General features: G+C 49.4%; 1 protein-coding gene across 1 annotated transcript; it reads right to left on the bottom strand.

Moving 5' to 3' along the window:
- Positions 1–2,910: 2,910 nt before the first annotated feature.
- Positions 2,911–16,306, bottom strand: CTSD (cathepsin D). Its single transcript, XM_052693985.1, has 9 exons — positions 16,135–16,306; positions 15,693–15,849; positions 13,654–13,777; positions 12,232–12,350; positions 8,686–8,885; positions 7,698–7,820; positions 6,703–6,847; positions 5,973–6,071; positions 2,911–5,393 (listed from the first exon to the last, which is right to left on the bottom strand). The coding sequence occupies exons 1-9, from the start codon at positions 16,200–16,202 to the stop codon at positions 5,232–5,234; spliced, it is 1,197 nt and encodes a 398-aa protein (XP_052549945.1). The 5' UTR covers positions 16,203–16,306; the 3' UTR covers positions 2,911–5,231.
- Between the last annotated feature and the right edge of the window lie 578 nt (positions 16,307–16,884).

The raw sequence follows: 16,884 nt of genomic DNA, 5'->3' as shown, positions 1-16,884 counted from the left end.
CTGAGTTAAGGAACAACGACTGACTCGAGCAGCTTTTTGCAGCCTGCAACCTTGCAGAGCATTCCTCCTCCAGGAGCAGCAATGCAACCTTTTGCAGGCAGGTTGCTGCCCACCCTAGGATATGCCACTGCCCCGTGGCTTGGTGGGCTGGGGAGGTCCTAAATTCCACAGTGCTACTGTGTGTATTGGAACCAACTAGAAAGCCAACACAACAGGCAGTCCTGGCTTTGATCCTGGATGTAGGCCCTGTAAACAAGCAGGGTAGCACGAAATTTCTGATTGTGCCATTAATTCTCAAATTACAAGGTCCTGGGCATTGGCTAAACATTCAGAGCCCCAGAGTGAAAACTCAAATCTTCTGCACAGCGAAAAATGATCATCAGGGAACCACACGGTCCCATAGAAGAACAATGTCTTTAATAGTCAATGGGAAATAAGGCAAAAAATGAAGGGGAAATACAAGGGGCCAACAGGTTTATTTGGTGCAACCAAGCCTGCAGGGAACATCAAAGATCAAACCAGGTGGCTAAGAGACACAACAGCATCGGCATGGGTAACTACCAGTGTCTACCAGAGGGATGAGACAAAAGGCTTCCTGAATCCCAAATTCCCTTCATGGCTTTCCTCTGAGGCATCTCATGGTGCTGGGGACAGGTACCAGCCTGGATGGGGCACAGCCCCACCTGTATCTCATGTTCTCGCATGTCATTGGCTCCTCCACTCGCAAACAACAGGTTTACATCAGCCCAGGATGAGCCTGTTGTTTGTTTATCTTGCAGAAGTTGTGTACTGCTCTCTTCCGAACGTCAGCAAAGGAGAGAGGATGAGTAGCAAGAAGGAAATTGGAGAGGATGTGGAGGAGGCAGCAGGGTGGTGCTGGAAGCATAGCCCCAACAGGGGAGGGCACATGCTGACATGAAGAGGGGTTTAAAGACTGGGTTGGAAGAGGCCCCAGGTAACCTGATCCAGTGAGTGGCAATCCTGTTCCCAGAGGGAGGGGGGGTGGAACTTAAATTGTGCTTTGAGGTCCCTCTCAACCTAATCCCAGTTCTATGGTAAGAGTAATAAAAACAATAAAAAATTATGCATTATTTGTATACTCCAATTTTATGTGGGTTTTTAAAAGTCATGTGCATGTGAGAGAGAGCACCCTCTACTTTGAGGACTACACAACAGGAAGGTATCTCCTACCCCAGAACAATTTCGTACCCATGCTGGAGATGCATATGCTACAGCACAATGGAGTACTGTAAGACATACTGTCAGAACTGAGACTTCCACCTCAAATCCTGCTCCAGCCTCCTGGAAGGCCATCAGCAGGACTCAACCCTCCTTCTCTCAACAGAGAAAGACCACAGGCACCTCAGTGCTCACTCCTGTTCTACCCTGGAAAGTAGTCAATCAATTGCCAAGCCTCACAAGCACTGAGGTGGGCAGCAGCTTGGAAAGGTGGATCCCATCGTCCCACTTTCCCTGGGTTTCTCTCTCCTGTCTTCTGGCTTTCAGTCTCTACTCCTTTTCCCCTCCCAATGGAGCCTAAAAATAAATAGATCAAAGAAAGAGCGGAAAAAGGAGTCACCAATCCCAAACAACGTGCTTAGTCATTCGTGGTTATTAAAATAGTTTCTGAACGCAACAAATTGCTGCGCCAGCCAGAGCAGCGCGCTGCCTCCATAAACACAGGTCTGACTCCCCTCCCTGTGGGCTGGGGGAGAAGCAGCCTTTTGGCAACCCCAGAGATAGCAGAGGAAGGATCAGACCAGGCACCCTGCTGCAGAGGAGAGGTGGAAGGAAAATATTTATCCTTTTTGAATTAGTAGAGACACTTTAATAAGCAGTAAGCCATCAAATTGTCACGCAGATGGAGTTCTGCAGAGGTGGTGCAGTAAATGAGAACTGATGCAAACCAGAGCATTTGCAGGTAATATAACCCAGGGCTGAGTCCAGGCTGCTCACAGGTTGGGTGCCTTCTGCTCCCCATGGCAAAGCATGGGAGGACAGCCTGGCAGAGGACAGCCTGGCTCTTGGCTTCCCCATTTCTTGGCCAAGATCAAGGCTGAGACTGTTCCTGCTGAGGCACCGTGTCTAACATGGCGTGATTAACGGCCCAGGCACGATCCCCACTGCAAAAACAACACCCTCATATTTTATCAATGACATCTCCCCTTGGGCTGAACAGTTGGTTTTCATGACCCAGCCAATCCTTTTGGGTTATAGCCATCCCTTTAACATAGGAAAGGGGTTGATCGGGGTATTAGAGCATCTCAGGGGAATAGAGGGTCTGGACATGCCACTAGGGGAATCATTTAAGCTCTTCGCGTGCTTAGATCTGCATTCAGAAAGTGGGATGGGACTTGGCTGCATCCGCCTTACTTATGTAGATGTTTTTTTCCAAAGCAGGGATTAGCTCTTATCTTGCACCTGGCACATGGGGCCTTCATTCTGCATCATCATCTTCAGTTTCCATACAGCAGTGAAAGGACTAAAAGCCACTCAGCCAGGTAAGAGAAAGGGATTTCTGCTACATTCCAAAAAAAGAAAACACCCCATGGTTTTCATCACCAGACTCTTGGAATGCAAACCCCATGTCTTAATGGGTTTTACATTGGAATTAGTCTTGTCTTAGTCACTATAGGACCACATTTTGTTCAAAGCCCAGCAAAAGCTTGTTCTAGCTGGCCCAGCAGCAAGCAGGTAGAACTGTCACGTCACTCTGCAGATGCTGTTTCTTCTAATGCACAGAAACTGAGAAACCTAACAGCCTGCCAGTATATTTCCTTAACCAAGAGAACCTGCTCAGACATGTACGAGTCCACACAAGTGAGCTACCAGCGATACTGAGCCCTCAGGTCTGGGAGACACCAGGCCTCCAACACCTGAAACTGCTTAAGGAAAGACCAGACTGTCAGATAAGGGGGGGAAAATACTGTATTTTCTTTTCAATTTTCTAGGATGAGACAGTAATTCTGACAGCAAACGAGATTTAAAAAAAAAAAAAAAGTCACACAGTTAGAGTTTGGTTTAAAAAGAGATAAAAGAAACAAGGGGAGGAGAACCATTTCAGTGAAGACTATGATTTGTATTGCAAATGCAGTCACACCCAACTGCTCCTCCAGCCTATCCCACGATATGTTTGTTAGGGCACAGCTCTGGGCTGTGCACTGGGTGACCACAGAGGCTATAAGGCATTGCATATCCACCAGAACTGCTGCCTGATGGCCAGTTCTGCACAGCTAAAATCTGACACAGAACATTCAAAACCCACTGCCCTCCTGCACGTTCCCCATATCAGCTCTGAAAGAAAACAAAAAACAAATGGGTACTCAAGATGCCATCTCACTGTGCTGGGTGAATCCTGCAGCTTGCAGATGGTCTAGCAGGACTTCAAGGTGTTCCAGGTACATAATCAAGAAGTGGGCTCTCTGGAAATGTGCTGTTGATTTTGGAGCAGTTTTTTTTTCAGTAACACTCTGTTCTTAATCAGAAGCATAAGTCCATAGGAACCCAGATCCAGGGTTGCAGGCCTGCGAGCAGGCAAAAGCAAGTTCTGGGAGCAGCAGATACATCACATCCAGAGTTACATGGGACAATATACACATTAGAAATGTCTCTGCTGCCCACAAAAGACATCTCCATAGCATGAGTTATGTTTACAAAGCCAACTGGACCACTGCAGCAGGTGGAGGCAAGCAACATCTGCAGGCTAGGTGCTCACTGTCCACAGCTGCCCTCTCACAGTTCACCTGTAGACTTCTTCCTCACTTGTGTCCCAAAGCTCATGGTAGATTTACTGTTGGGATGATGTAGCTCATATGTATACATACCTCACCTTGACTAATCACATATCCACACACCTGCTGGTGGTTGTCTTGCCACCCTCAGCTCTGTCCCTTACCTCTTTAACCATGAAACAAACACATCCAAATACCCAGATCTTGGATCTCCAGGACAAGGATGTGGAACTACAGACAGTTTCAGCTACCACCTCTCCAAAAGAGGAAAATGCTTTGTTTGGTGCTTTGCAGCACAGGAGGTAAATGAACAGAGATCTCACTGATGTTAGTAACATGGGAACAACATGCCAGGTAGGGAGGATGTTAAACCCTGTGCTTTAGGATTTGGTAGGGGAAAAAGGAGTGCAAATGCAAGCCCACAGCCTCTGTGGAACCCACCTGCCTGGAAGACTTGCTGCCTCTGCCAACTGTCTCTTGAGTTAAGGGACATTCAAAACACTATGTGTAATGTTTCCTAAAGGTCTCATGATTTAAGCTTGTAGATCACTTAATTGTTTTGGGAAACATTACCTTCAACTCACTGGCACTGGAAGAAGCTAGCAAGGAAAACCTCAACAAACCCAAGAAAACTTGAGCCTAGTGGCTTTGCTCAGCCTTCAGCAAAAGCTAGGCCTTCATGGACGTGAAATCAAGTGACTTGTATTAAAACCTATTGTGACCACCCCCCCCCCCCCCCCCCCTTTGTATTCTTACTTCCTGAGAAGTCCCACTGACTGGAACCCTCCTGTAAGTCCCTGCCCTACTAGGTCTGAGAAGGCTCAGGCCAGGCGTGCTTACATCACACCCCCTGCTCTCACTAGTGCCTTCACAACACAAGACACACAAACAGAGCTCCTCAATACCAAAACTCAAATCCTGTGCATGCTACACAATCCCCTACTGCTTCAGCCCAGGACATGCTCTCTGAGGATCACACCAGCACCAACTCATGGAGAAATGGTCTAGCAATTGCTTCCTCACCCATCAGAGTGATGGACTTGATTCCCCACTTCAGTGACAAACCAGAACTACCACCTGACTTCTCCATCCTTCTCCCCCAGTGAAGAAGCACCAGCACAGCTCCTCTGCAGGAGCAGAGCCAGCCAGCTGCCTCCCCAGGGTCTCTGGGGGCTGGTTCAGCTTTGAAAGTAGATCTTAAAAACAAATACTCAAAGATCTAGCAGTAAGCAAGGGGCTACTCCAGCTGGTGTTACCAACTAGAACTATCCCAGAACCACTTACTCAGAAGGGGAAAAGTAGCTAGCAGGACAGCAGCAATGACTATTTTCCTTGTAATCTTAAGACTACTTGAATTCTTTTTTGGTATTTTTTTTTTTTTCCCCACTGAGTGGGTTTCTAATCCTGATAATCTTTCTCTACAGCTTCTCTACAGCTCCTGTGTGTGTATGCAAGTGTTTGTGTGTAGCAGAGACAGTGAGGGGGGAGGGGGTCAGGCGCTTAGACACATTTGGCAAAACCAACAGAGTCATTATCACGGTCAAAGACAGTGTAGTAGGGGCCAATGAAGACATCTCCCAGGATCCAGAGAGGGCCCCCAGGTGGTGGGACATCCAGGCCGGAAAACCCACTCAGGCAGATGGTCTCTCCTTGTGCAGAAACCTAGAGAAGAGCAAGAACTTCAGTCAGAGGTCCCCACATCTCCTCAACCTTACGGACTTGCAAATAGTACCTGCCAACCCCAGCTGAACTTCAGCCTCTCTCACATCCTGGGATCTGCAGCTTGCAAGAGCTGCTAATAGTAAAACCCACTGCTGAAACTCCTGAAAATATGCACAACGTGACCTTTGTAAGCTGTCAGACAACAGTTGCCTCCAGTCTTGCATGGAAGGTTTCTTTAAAAGGAGGCCAGCATAATACTATCACAAGTCAATAGAAAAGGCAAAAACATCTGTAGAAAGCACTCAACTGCCTATCCTTTCCTTCTCTCCCCTCCATGAATAGGGAGCATCATGCAGGAGGGCTTGCTCCTGCAGGACATGGAATTTTCCTGGACCCATCAGCCACTGCCACCACCACAATCTTTCAGGCTTCCCTTCACCATCAAGTGCCAGGTCCAGGCTTGCTTTTATTGTTCTGGGATTTTTGCACTTCATTGCTTGGATCCAAGCAAGAAACAAAAAAAAAAAAAATCAGGTATTGTGAGAGAAACTGGGCTGTCAGAAGCTCCCCTGGACGTACCTTGAAGACATATTGCTCCCCAGTGAGCTTGTAGGGCTTCCCACCTAGCATGAGTGTGACAACAGGCAGAGACGAGATCTTATCGCAGGGGATCACGTACTGAAAGAGAAGCAGCCAAGCCATCAGATGGCAGCTCGCAAGCCCTCAGGAAAGAACAGCCACCCACCTGGAATAGTCATGTCTTCCCCATCCTCCCAAAACATTGCTCACCTCAGGGAGCCAAAGCAGCCTGAGCTGGGGTAAGTGTGCTGCTAAAACCCAGAGCACTGAGCAGTGGGGCCAGAGTGTGTTAAGGATTGTTTAGGTCTGCAAGGATGGAGCCAGAGGATGGCAGGTTCAGGTCCAACTCTGCTGAGCCCCTACAATCCCCATCCCTCCAGGATTTCAGGGAGGAAGACGACCTTGGGAGATTAAGTATGACGGTTAAACACTTGGCAGAGATGGGCTGTCATTTGCATTAAATGTATTTGTAATTAAAGTGCCTCTGGACTCTCATTAATGTGAATCCTTGGCCTCAGCTGCAACTCACATCCCTCTCCTCCACCTCCCTGAGATGAGTGGCAGAAGTGACCAAAGCACCAAGTCCTTCTACTGCTCCCATCTCCATTCCAAGGACAGAAGGGTGCTTTCTGTGCTGAGGGCTTTTCCTGGAGCACAGATTGGGATCAGAAAACAGGAGACCAGCATCTCTTAAAGGATTTGGGTGCAATTACATTCAAAGTGGCTTCACCTGGCCTTTGATGAGTGGTTTTGCACCAATGGCTGTTTGCAGCTCCTTCACTTCCTTGGTGGGTCCAGTGATGAGAGAAGTGCCCGTGTCCACAATGGCTTCACAGCCCCCTTTGCAAAGAGTCAGCCCATTGGCAACATCCACCCTGGGGAGAGATGTCCAGAGAGTACACAATCCTTAGAGATGCCCCAGCAACAGCTACAAAGAACTGAACTGAAACGGGGATGACTGAGCCTGGGCATTATACAGACATGCAGGGAGGACTGCAAGAGATAGCCACGGAAGACCTGAGAGAAGGATGCATGCTCAAATCCTGATGTAGCAGGGTTGTTTCTCTGCCACACATAGACCCCGATTCCACGCAGTCCCTGCATGTCTGAAATTAAATAGGTGCCTTGGTGCATGACTGCATCTCTGCAGATACCCTAGATTGCTACGTGTACTGGTAGGGGTTTGATTTTTACAGTAGTGTGGGCACAAAGTGTTAGCCAAGTGCTAAGACAGCTTTAGGGGCTGTAAGCAAGAGAAAGATTCACATACATTAAGAAGGCAGGGGAGGAGTTGTTTGGCTTCCTCACCCACATCAAGTTTCACAGTGGTGCATACAGATAAAACCTTCTAGCCTTGATCTCTGCAGGCTTTGCCAATGCAGCATGGCTTAGGGAAGGTGAGAACTAAAACCCTGCACCAGGGAGGGCAGCAGCCCTCAGTAAAGAAGCACACACTGATCACAGCCTGCTCCTTAGCTCCTATCACGTGGGGGAGCTCAGAATAGACAGCAGGGCTGGCCGGCAGCTCCCCTTCCCCCTGCCTCCAACAATGCGCACTGATTGCCGCACTGTGCCCTTCAGGCAAGGGCTGCCTTCCTGGGGCTGCATCCTGCTCATCCACAGCTGCCAACCAACAACTCAGAGTTTAACACACAGGAGGCTCTCAGCACTGTCTCAGGAGTGACAGATGCAGGGCTGTCTGCATAGGGGTGCAGTGGTACTTACGAGTCCATGTGGACCTGCCAGTAGGCTTTGCGCGTGACATTCACCCAGCTGAAGTCGCCACTGTAGTATTTAGGGTCAGTCCCCCCCAGCAGCAGCTCACCACCTGGCTGGGCTGTGGGATCTCTGCAAAGAAAGACAAATCACCATCATTAGGGGGTAAGGTGAGGAAAACCCCTCCGTGCATCCCCAAAACAAACTGGGGAGTTTGGAGGTGAAGCACAGCATTAGTAACATCAGAAGTAAACAACTTATACTGCCCTATCATATATCAGTATAAAGATAGATTAGGGAAAGGGAAAACTGGAATATTTTCCAAATCATCCTGCAGAGTATCTGTGCCCAAATCCACTGCAACCAATGGCCTCAGAGCTGGATCCTCAAGGTTACTGTCAGATAAAGGATTGCTGCTGAGCAGATGGGAAGAAATACGGCGATAGGGGAGGAACAGTGCTGGAACTGCCAGTAGCAGCCCTCTCTGCTCTCCCCTCTCCAGACATACTCCTTTTTGAGCTGAAGTGGGTGCTTGGGGTACCTTAGGGTTGGCAACAACTGGCCAAGACAGTAGATGGCTTTCCCAGAGCAGGAGAAAGGATAAGCCCCATCATCAGTGCTTGTCTACAGGGTGACACAGGCACATGGTTTGTTGATACAAGCTGCAGACTGGGGCTGTGTTTACCCCACTAACAAGGGCTGCTCTAGTTGCATGTGATCTTATGACTGCAATCCTTTTATTTATTTATTTATTTTTTAACTTCTTTCCTCCAGAAAGACCCTCTCTCTTCTTCGGAAGTCAGGTAGCAGATCTACTCAGCATTTTTAAGATTAGAAATGCAGCCATTTTACTATTTCACTTCTCCTTACTCCATACTAAAGAAAAGCAAAGTGTTCGGCCCTCCTTGCTCCAGCAAGACAACCCTGTTGAAACCTCCTCAGCAATGCTAGTGCTTATCCTGACAGTGAGATATGGTGCCACCAAACCCAGCAGTACCTGTTAAGGTAGAAGGAGAAGATGTTTTTCTCAATCAGCTTCTGCTGCATGACGTTATCAAAGAAAGGTGTGACCTTGTCCACGGAGATTCTTGGGAATGCCATGCCCAAGATGCCATCAAACTTGGCAGCAATGAAGGTGATGCCTGGCTGCTTCACAGCCTCCCCAAAGATCTGGTTCTTGATTTTCAAGTTACCAAGCTGTAGGCAGAGGGGACAGAAGGAAAGAGTTTATGAAAAGAGATGACCCACAGAACTAGGGTGAAAATCAGTCCTCACTAAACACAGGCTGTTCCTCAGCACACCACCATGCTTTTGTCCTTGTATTTGTACATAACTGAAAACAGATGATGTGGTGCCACCCTCCTTGGTGGGACAGCCCATTCTGGCTATCCAGTAGCACCTCAAGTACCTGTGAAACTCTGTGTCCCCATGTGCAGGAGCTTCCCTTCACTCACTGCACACCTCACTCAGCCCTCTTAGACTATTGCTGGGTTCTAGCATTGGTCATACCATTCTGTAACTCCTCCTTGTTGTACAGGGCTTGTCCCCTCACTCTATAGTCCTTCCCTTATTGCCAACTTTATCCATACAGTTTGAGCAGATCTTACACTAAACAATTCTTCACTCCAAACATCCAAAACATACTCATGTCCCTTCTCCTGGCTGCTGCATCCATACCCAGTTGGGACCACCAATTCTTCCTACCTCTGCCAAAGAACCCTGCAATCACCCCAATACAAGAAATATTCCCAGGATCTTGCTTCACATCCAGAAGAGAGACCAGCTCACATAGACCTCTTGTGGCAGGAGAAGAGCCAGTAAGGAAAGTGGTGTTGGCACAGAAACAGTAATCAGAGTAAGGCAAATACAAAGGTCATTAGAAGGACCAGTATTCTGCACTGGAAAGCTGAAACTCCTTTCCACATTGGACACGACACAAGGGTCGATTCCCAGGAAGAAATGCAGAAGCTGCCCAGCTTCTGGCTCAACACAGGCAGTTTTGGTGTCTGTATGAGAGCTCTAGCAAGCAGCCCTAGCAAGCAGTAAACAAGGCTGGACTGCACAGCTCTGCCTTGCCCACCTGATGGCGGACAGTGATGGCAGATAATGATCCCTGTAAATGACAAACATCCCCTCAGGGTTAGACAGACTGGGCAGGCGGTGCTGGCTTTAATGGTATCTACAGATCGGAAAGGGCAAGTCAGCATTGCAAAAGCTAAAAGCCACATGGCAGGATGTGGGCCAGAACAGCTCACAGCAACACATCCGTTTGCAAGCCCTATAGCTTTCAAAAGCTGTTTCAAACAGCAATTGCTCTACCTCTTGAAGAGAAAATGCACAGCAGGGCCACCCTCCATGAAGGGCAGCTATCCAAAACTGGTCCTGCAGCAGCTCAAAAACCAATAAGGCTTCCATTGAAGGAAAACAAAGATAAGACTGAGCTGGTCTGAATTCCTCTAGGCTAATGACAACGTGGTGGTGGGATCTCAGAAGGCTCATGGAGACCCCCATGGGTCTCCATGCACCCATCTGTGCTTGATTCTCAGCAGGACTGAGACTCAAGTGCATCTTCAGCTACGTGGCAAACAGGGAGCATGGCAACATGAAGCACTGCTCCTACACAGCAAGACTGAAGCTCAACACCTTCAGAGAGCAGAGGGACTCTGGGCCACTCACCAACCAGTGCCCTTCAGTAGTATGTCAGTGCTCACATGCTTCTGGGGCTGCTTCCACTCATTTGGATGGCTGGAGCTGAGACAGCAATTCTGGAAGTTGTTTCAGAGAGTCTGTACTCCAAAACCACAGACTGCAAGCTTGCCTATGGGAAGTGCCCAGTGGGATTATCATGGTGTTCATGGTGTTCAACCTGAAGGTCTCTGATCTCCCCTTGTTCTGTTGCACTGGAAGCACAATGCTGCCTAGGAGCCATGCAAGAGGTTCCTCTTGCTCCCACCCACACAGAAACCAAGTACTACCAGCTGTGCTGGTTGCCAACAGCTATCCTCATTCCCCTCAAACAAGCTCAGGCACCAAATTTCTTCCTCTGTGCTGCTGGGAAGCAGAGAGCTAATTAGCAAGCAGGCATTAGGGTGATAATTACAGAAAAAAAGTTGCAATTTTTCTTCTGACTCACTTCAGCCCTGCATTAAGCCGGAAAGTGCCTAAACCAGCCCACACTTTCACAGGACAATAAAGTTCACTGTTTGCCTCGCTCCATGCCTGCAGGAGCTCCTTCCAGATCTCCCCATCCCTGCACTGCTTCCATACAATCCAGCTCTGCAACCAGAAGGGCCCAGGCAGGCTGCTCTGCCTGCTCAGTAAACCAAGCATTCAAAGGCTTGGGTAGGTGGCTCTTTTCTCACAGAGTTTTTCTAAGCCCACTGAAGAACACAGTGAACATCTCATGAAACTGAAGTGGTCCCACAGCCAGGTGGCAGAGGAAAAAAAAACAAGTATGAATGGCAGCTCCCCCCACTCCCATCCACTTTTCAAGTTACCTACTCTGAGGATGAGCTATAGAATGTTTACTACTTGCTTGCACAAAACTTTCAAGGCCAGGTTGGACGGGGTCCTGGGCAACCTGATCTGAATGTGTACGTTTGGTGGCCCTGCTAGGCAGGGGGGTTGGAACTACATGATCCTTGAGGTCCCTTCCAACCCGGGTGATTCTGTGATTCCAGGCTCCTCTTTAGCTTGGATACTTTTCTTCTAATTCTGATGAAATTAATAGCCTAACACTTTCCAGCTCAAACTAACACAGAAAGCTGAGAAGCTCTGGATTTGTGATTATTCACAATGCTTAGTTTCCCTCCCCTAAGCAAACACATGCTCTTACTCCAGCAAGGACAGCCAGTAACTTGAAAGCATGTGTGCCACAGACTCCCAGCAGCTGGTACACTCAAGTGCATTTGTCCCAAGGAGGACCTGAAGTTCCAGAGTACACACCCTTTATAAGGTAAAGTGTTCAGCCTTTACTTACTGGAAGGAAATTGAGACAAGAAGCAACCAGCAGCTCAGTGACCTCCAGCCAGCCCTTCGATGGCTGATGGGAAACCCTTAAGACATTTGAAGGTGTAGGCACCACTCCACATAGGACAGGATGAGGCTGGCTCCACATTGGCAATAGAGCCTATTTGTGTTCTGTGTGCCATCAGCTGCCTACAGGAACACTTCCTGCCATCAGAATGTCAGCCAAGAGCAAGTTGGACATCAGCAGCAGCATGCAGGTTGGTGCTGGTGCATATAGTTAGAATATGAGTTTCCCAGGGTCAAAAAAAAAAAAAAAAAAAAAAAAGAGGATGGCCAGAGCACATCTGCAGTATGGCTCCTGCTCAGCTCTGCTTTCATTGACCCCCTGGTTAATCCCTTCCTTTGCCCTGCCCATCTCAGTTGTAGTTACCTTCTCACTTCAAAACACTTAGGAAGACGGTACCAAAGCATGCTTGATACAAGAGGAACACTCCAGAAGTGAGACCCATTGAAATCAAGCTGTTTCAAGTACTTTTCCCAAAAGGTGGCTGGAGGAAACTTGGCCACTACTTACTGTGACTGTGTCCTGGCTCAGGAATCCAGAGAGGCTCCCAGTCCCATAGTGGATGGCAAACTCAGTGCCGTTCTCCACATAGGTGCTGGATTTGGATGCATCATACTTGTGGTGCAGCACTGCAAGCAGGGAAGGAAAAAGACAGACATGAGCATGAATGTTCCTCTGCACCTCAAACAGGCTTCAGTCACAAGAAAAACACACCTCAGTAAGGCACCAGGAACATCTGCTATTTGCCTCCCTGGCGTTAACCACAAAATAACTCAATACCCAGCTACACAGCATGCCTGGGGCACACAGACACTTGGTGCTGCAAGGGCCAGCTTGAATGTAATGAGAAGGTCTGGGAATCAGGCAGGGAGATCCAATTTGACACTTCAATAGGATTTGGCCACAGTGCATTAAGAGCCTGGACTACACACGGCTGGCATGTCAGAGCACATTAGACAACACGGAGAAAGATGTCCCTATGGCTGCCTGTCATGCCATGGAGAGCTGGGTGGCTTTGAATATACTCTGCTCTGGACACAAACACTTGGACTTAATGGTCTAATCAAGGCAGGTTGGAAATCTGTATGTCCATTTTTGCTTACACAGATATAAAAAACAGTACTGTTTTCCCACAACCTATGCTGTTTGCATTATAGGGCTGTACAAGACAGGGCACAAGTTCAGATCCCCTCCTCTGCCCTTGACAGCCATTGGAGGTCAACTCTCACACTTGCTTTTGTTGGCCCCATGGAGTTCCCCTTGTCACTTAAGCGGCACAGATGGTGGTTTCTTTATGGCATTTCACCATAGCTGGGTTTGAAACCTGCATTCGTGGAGGTTTATTTCATAGTAACATCACAGAGAAGAGGAAAAAAAGAAAAGAACGTAATTCCTTAGATGTTCTCATCACAGAGAAGAGTGACTACCTGGTTCACGTTAATTATAAAACCCATAAACATGCAGTCACATGCTCCATGCAGCAATAAAACAGAAACTAGGACAGTTTATATCAGATCTGGCAAGAAGCTGCCCTTCTCCCCTTCCCTCCCCCCCCACCATTGCGCAATGAAACAAGTCTATAATTTGGGGAGAAACCCAGCAACCTGGGGAAGCATTCATTGGTTCCCAGCCAATGAAGGAGCAAGGCTGCTCAGGAAGGCTGGGTTCATGCGTGGGCAACAAGGAGCAGCTTTAGGAGAGAGGGTGTGAACCAGAGGGGCAGGAAAGGCTTGGCACCAGCCCAGACTTCTCCTCCCTCCCTCCAGGAGAATCAGCAGTCTATCAGCTGCTTTGCTATAGCCAAGTCGTCCTTTCAGCAGGAGAACACGACGATGATGCAAGCTAGGGGCTTCCAGTTCATGGCAGGGGCAGGTTCATTATGTTAGCTCTTGCATTGGCACTGCACAGGGTAGGACAAGCTGTGACACTTACAACAAGCGATGTCCAGCAGGTGACAGTGCACTGATGGCACCCAGAGGTTGGAGGAGCCTGTGTCAAAGACCACAGTGAACTTCTGTGGGGGGGTTCCAATGCCAATCTCACCGTAATACTGTGCCTGCAGAAGAGAAAGGAGCCCTGTGAGCCAGAGGTGCCCAGTGATAATAGAGTTCATCCCACAAAGCCACCCAGAGTTGGAGAGATAACTGCTGCAGTAGCATGGGATGGGCACAAGGAACCCTTGTCTGGTACCCACACCCATGGGTGGAGGGCAGGGGGTAGGGGGGGGAGGTGAAAAGGTGTTCTGGTAATATAAACACTCCCAAGCAAATGCAACAGCATGTAATAGCAAAGAAAAAAATGATGACATCTTCCTCAAGGCTTTTTTTTGGGGAAAAAAAAAAAAAAAGGGACTGGCTTCTTATGCAGACACTGCTTTTGTCCCAGTCATGAGAGTGATGGGCTCTACAAGTGTTCAAACATAACTACAGCAGGTAGGAAAAGTATAAATGGGGAGGAGAAGCAGGATGGGCACTTGCAGTGAGGACTGAAAACATGCATGGGAAGGTGTGCAGGCAGAAGCACAGCTCACAAAAAGAAGCAGCTCTGAAGAAGGGAGGGCAAGCACCTGCATTGACAAAAAGCCAGAACAGCACGAGTTGGCTGGGAAGCTGCTGTGCTGGCAGGTCTGGGGAGGAACTGCAAGTCACATGGAGCTATACCCACTGCTGCCATGGGGGTTTCAGTATTGCTAGTCAGCCCCGGGGTGCAGGAGCAGAACCAGTACTCGAGTTGGATGTGATCAGTCTGGGGGGGAAGCCTCAGAACAGGATTAAAGGATTATCAGAGGTACCTGCTCCAAGCACACCTCCTGAACACTTGGTTTCTCACTGAGTAATTAATAACTCATTTCCACTAACTGCAGCAGGGAGCCAGCGCTCACTTCACTACTTCTGGGGTCAGCCCACCTAAAAATAACTGACTATAAGCTTCCACTCTGTCACCACGGTCAAATCCCCTCTGAATGACAGAACATTTAAACTCACCCATGCACAGGTTATTACGAACAAGAGCCATATCAGCTGCCCTGCAAGGCTGTAGCATGGTGGCTTCATAAATCCCACACACAGACCAATGAAAGTGACCTGTGGGGAACCTCATGATGTGGCTGTTTCCTGCTGCTCTTCCAGCAAGAAGAACTCTTCTCAGGTTCTGTTGGGTTCAGAGTGCACCAGCAGACACTTACCCAATATCACAGATTTGGTTGGTCCTTATGACTGCTTCAAGATGCCCCACTTGAGGCAGGCACTTCCCCTTTCTTCCTGAAACCAAGACTGCACTCCAGCTGCGGCTATGTATGTTCTGGAGCAATACCTGAATCCTTGCCAAGGTTCTTTAGCTTGGCAGTGTTTTTCAGCACACTGAAGTACAGGGCAAATACCTGAGTCCTGGCAGCACAGCACTCCAGCCCCATGCCACACTGGGGCCGGTTTCAACACCACTGCTTGAACAGTAACAACCCTTCCTTATGGGATGGGGCTCAATAAGGGTCTGGGGAGTAGTACCAGTACCTTCCCTGTCCCCAGGTGAGGCCTGTGTGTGGGATAGATGCATTTGCGATAAGATCTCATCTGCACTATCTGGATCTTCTTTCAATGCTAGTTCTACTGTCTGGGTGTGGAAACATCTCTGCATTCACCAGAGGACTGCTCCAAGGCCACTCAGAAGAAGAACACAGGGACAGGTTTGGCACTTGTGCATGACAGAGCGCAGCACAGCAATGCTAGGAGCACCACCAAGCCTGCAGGTCCATATATACAGCTACCATACACAGCAATTAGTGGAAAAGAAGGAAGGAAATAGGTCACAGAGCAGCAAACCCAGCAGCTCAGTGGCACCATGCTTATTATTTTTAACTTCTTAATGATGTTAAGCAACTGAAAGGTTTGGCAATGGTCCTCTGAGCTGCAGCAGGTGGCACAGCTCTGCCAGGAGCACCGGGGCCAGCCAGGACAGCAGGGCTGGGTACTCACATCCATGTAGTTCTTGAGGATTTCCGGAGTGGGCTCAGCCAGGTCAGCAAAACCCAGCTTGAACTTGAGGAACTGGGTGATGGCATTCATGTCAGGGATCTCGCTGCCCACCTCAGTCAGCATGCGGCGCGTGGAGGTGAATTTGGTGAGGGGGATCCTGTGGGGCATGGGAAAACACCTGGTTACAGGGGCTCTAACTGCTGAGTACCCACCACACTTCCTACTCCCTAAAGAAGGTAGCCTAGCCCCAGCAAGACACAGATAGTGCCAACAGCTCCCGACCCCAAAGCACCACATGGCACACACACCCCAAAAAGATGGGGAGAGCCCAAGCGGCGGCAGCCCTCAGCAAGGGCCGCGCAGAACCCCAGCGAAACCCAACCCCGCAGCACCATGAATCAGCAGCGCCAGCCCTCCCCACAGCCGCCCCCCAACCCCTCACCTGATGAGGGCCGCGCAGGGCCCCACCAGCGCGAGCAGCAGCAGGACAAGCAGGCCGCGGGGCGCCATGGCGGCGGAACGCTTACAACGCGCTGCTCCCCCTAAAACAGAAGCGCAGAAACCGCCCCGCCCGCGCCCCGCTTTTGTAGCGGCAGCCCCAGGCCCGGCGCGGAGCGTCAGCTGACGGGGCGGCCCCGCGTCACGTGCGGCGGGAGAGGCGGGGCGGCACGGCGCAGCACGGCTCGGGGGGCCGGCGGAAGGAGCAGCAGCGGGCCGCCGCCTGACCCTGCGGCCGTGACTCAGCCTCGAGGAGGAGGGGGGGAGCAGTCACGAGCTGGTGCTGCTGGTTTCTTTTTATTTTAATTTTTTAATTATTGTTATTAGATAGGCTTATTCCCCCCCACCCCCCCTTTTTAACTTTATAGTTTAACTTTTTTTTTTTTTTTTTTTTTTTTTTTTTCCTTCAGAATTTCCTCCCTTAACTTGCACTGCTTCCAGTATACCCAGTATTTCTCTCCTCCCGCCCTCCTGGAACCCTACAGAGCAGCACTGTTCCCACCCCAAGAACACATAGGGCTCTCAGCCCTCGCTACTGAGAAGCTGCAGTCTGTCACCGGCTCCCCCAGCTCCATTGGGGCTCCAATGGGTCTCTGTGCATCAGGTGCCCCACGCTGCCCCTCCTGCCCCTCTCCCATGCCTTCATTCCACCGTGTCCTCTGATGGAGGAGTGTGTTTTTGGGCAGCCCGGTGC

The sequence above is a fragment of the Tympanuchus pallidicinctus genome, unplaced genomic scaffold (genome assembly GCF_026119805.1).
Source record: "Tympanuchus pallidicinctus isolate F22 unplaced genomic scaffold, pur_lepc_1.0 scaffold3, whole genome shotgun sequence".
Taxonomy (NCBI): Eukaryota; Metazoa; Chordata; class Aves; order Galliformes; family Phasianidae; genus Tympanuchus; species Tympanuchus pallidicinctus.
Note: the sequence above shows the minus strand (reverse complement) of the source record. Positions and strands in the feature narration are given on the sequence as shown.

Bases quoted from the DNA above. Each gene is read 5' to 3' on its own strand.
- CTSD (XM_052693985.1), bottom strand. From the start codon at position 16,202: ATGGCGCCCCGCGGCCTGCTTGTCCTGCTGCTGCTCGCGCTGGTGGGG. The intron at 6,848-7,697 runs GTAAGTACCACT...ATCTCTCCCCAG, and splicing joins TGGCAGGTCCACATGGACTC to GGTGGATGTTGCCAATGGGC. The intron at 5,394-5,972 runs GTACGTCCAGGG...GCTCTTCTCTAG, and splicing joins GGGAGCAATATGTCTTCAAG to GTTTCTGCACAAGGAGAGAC.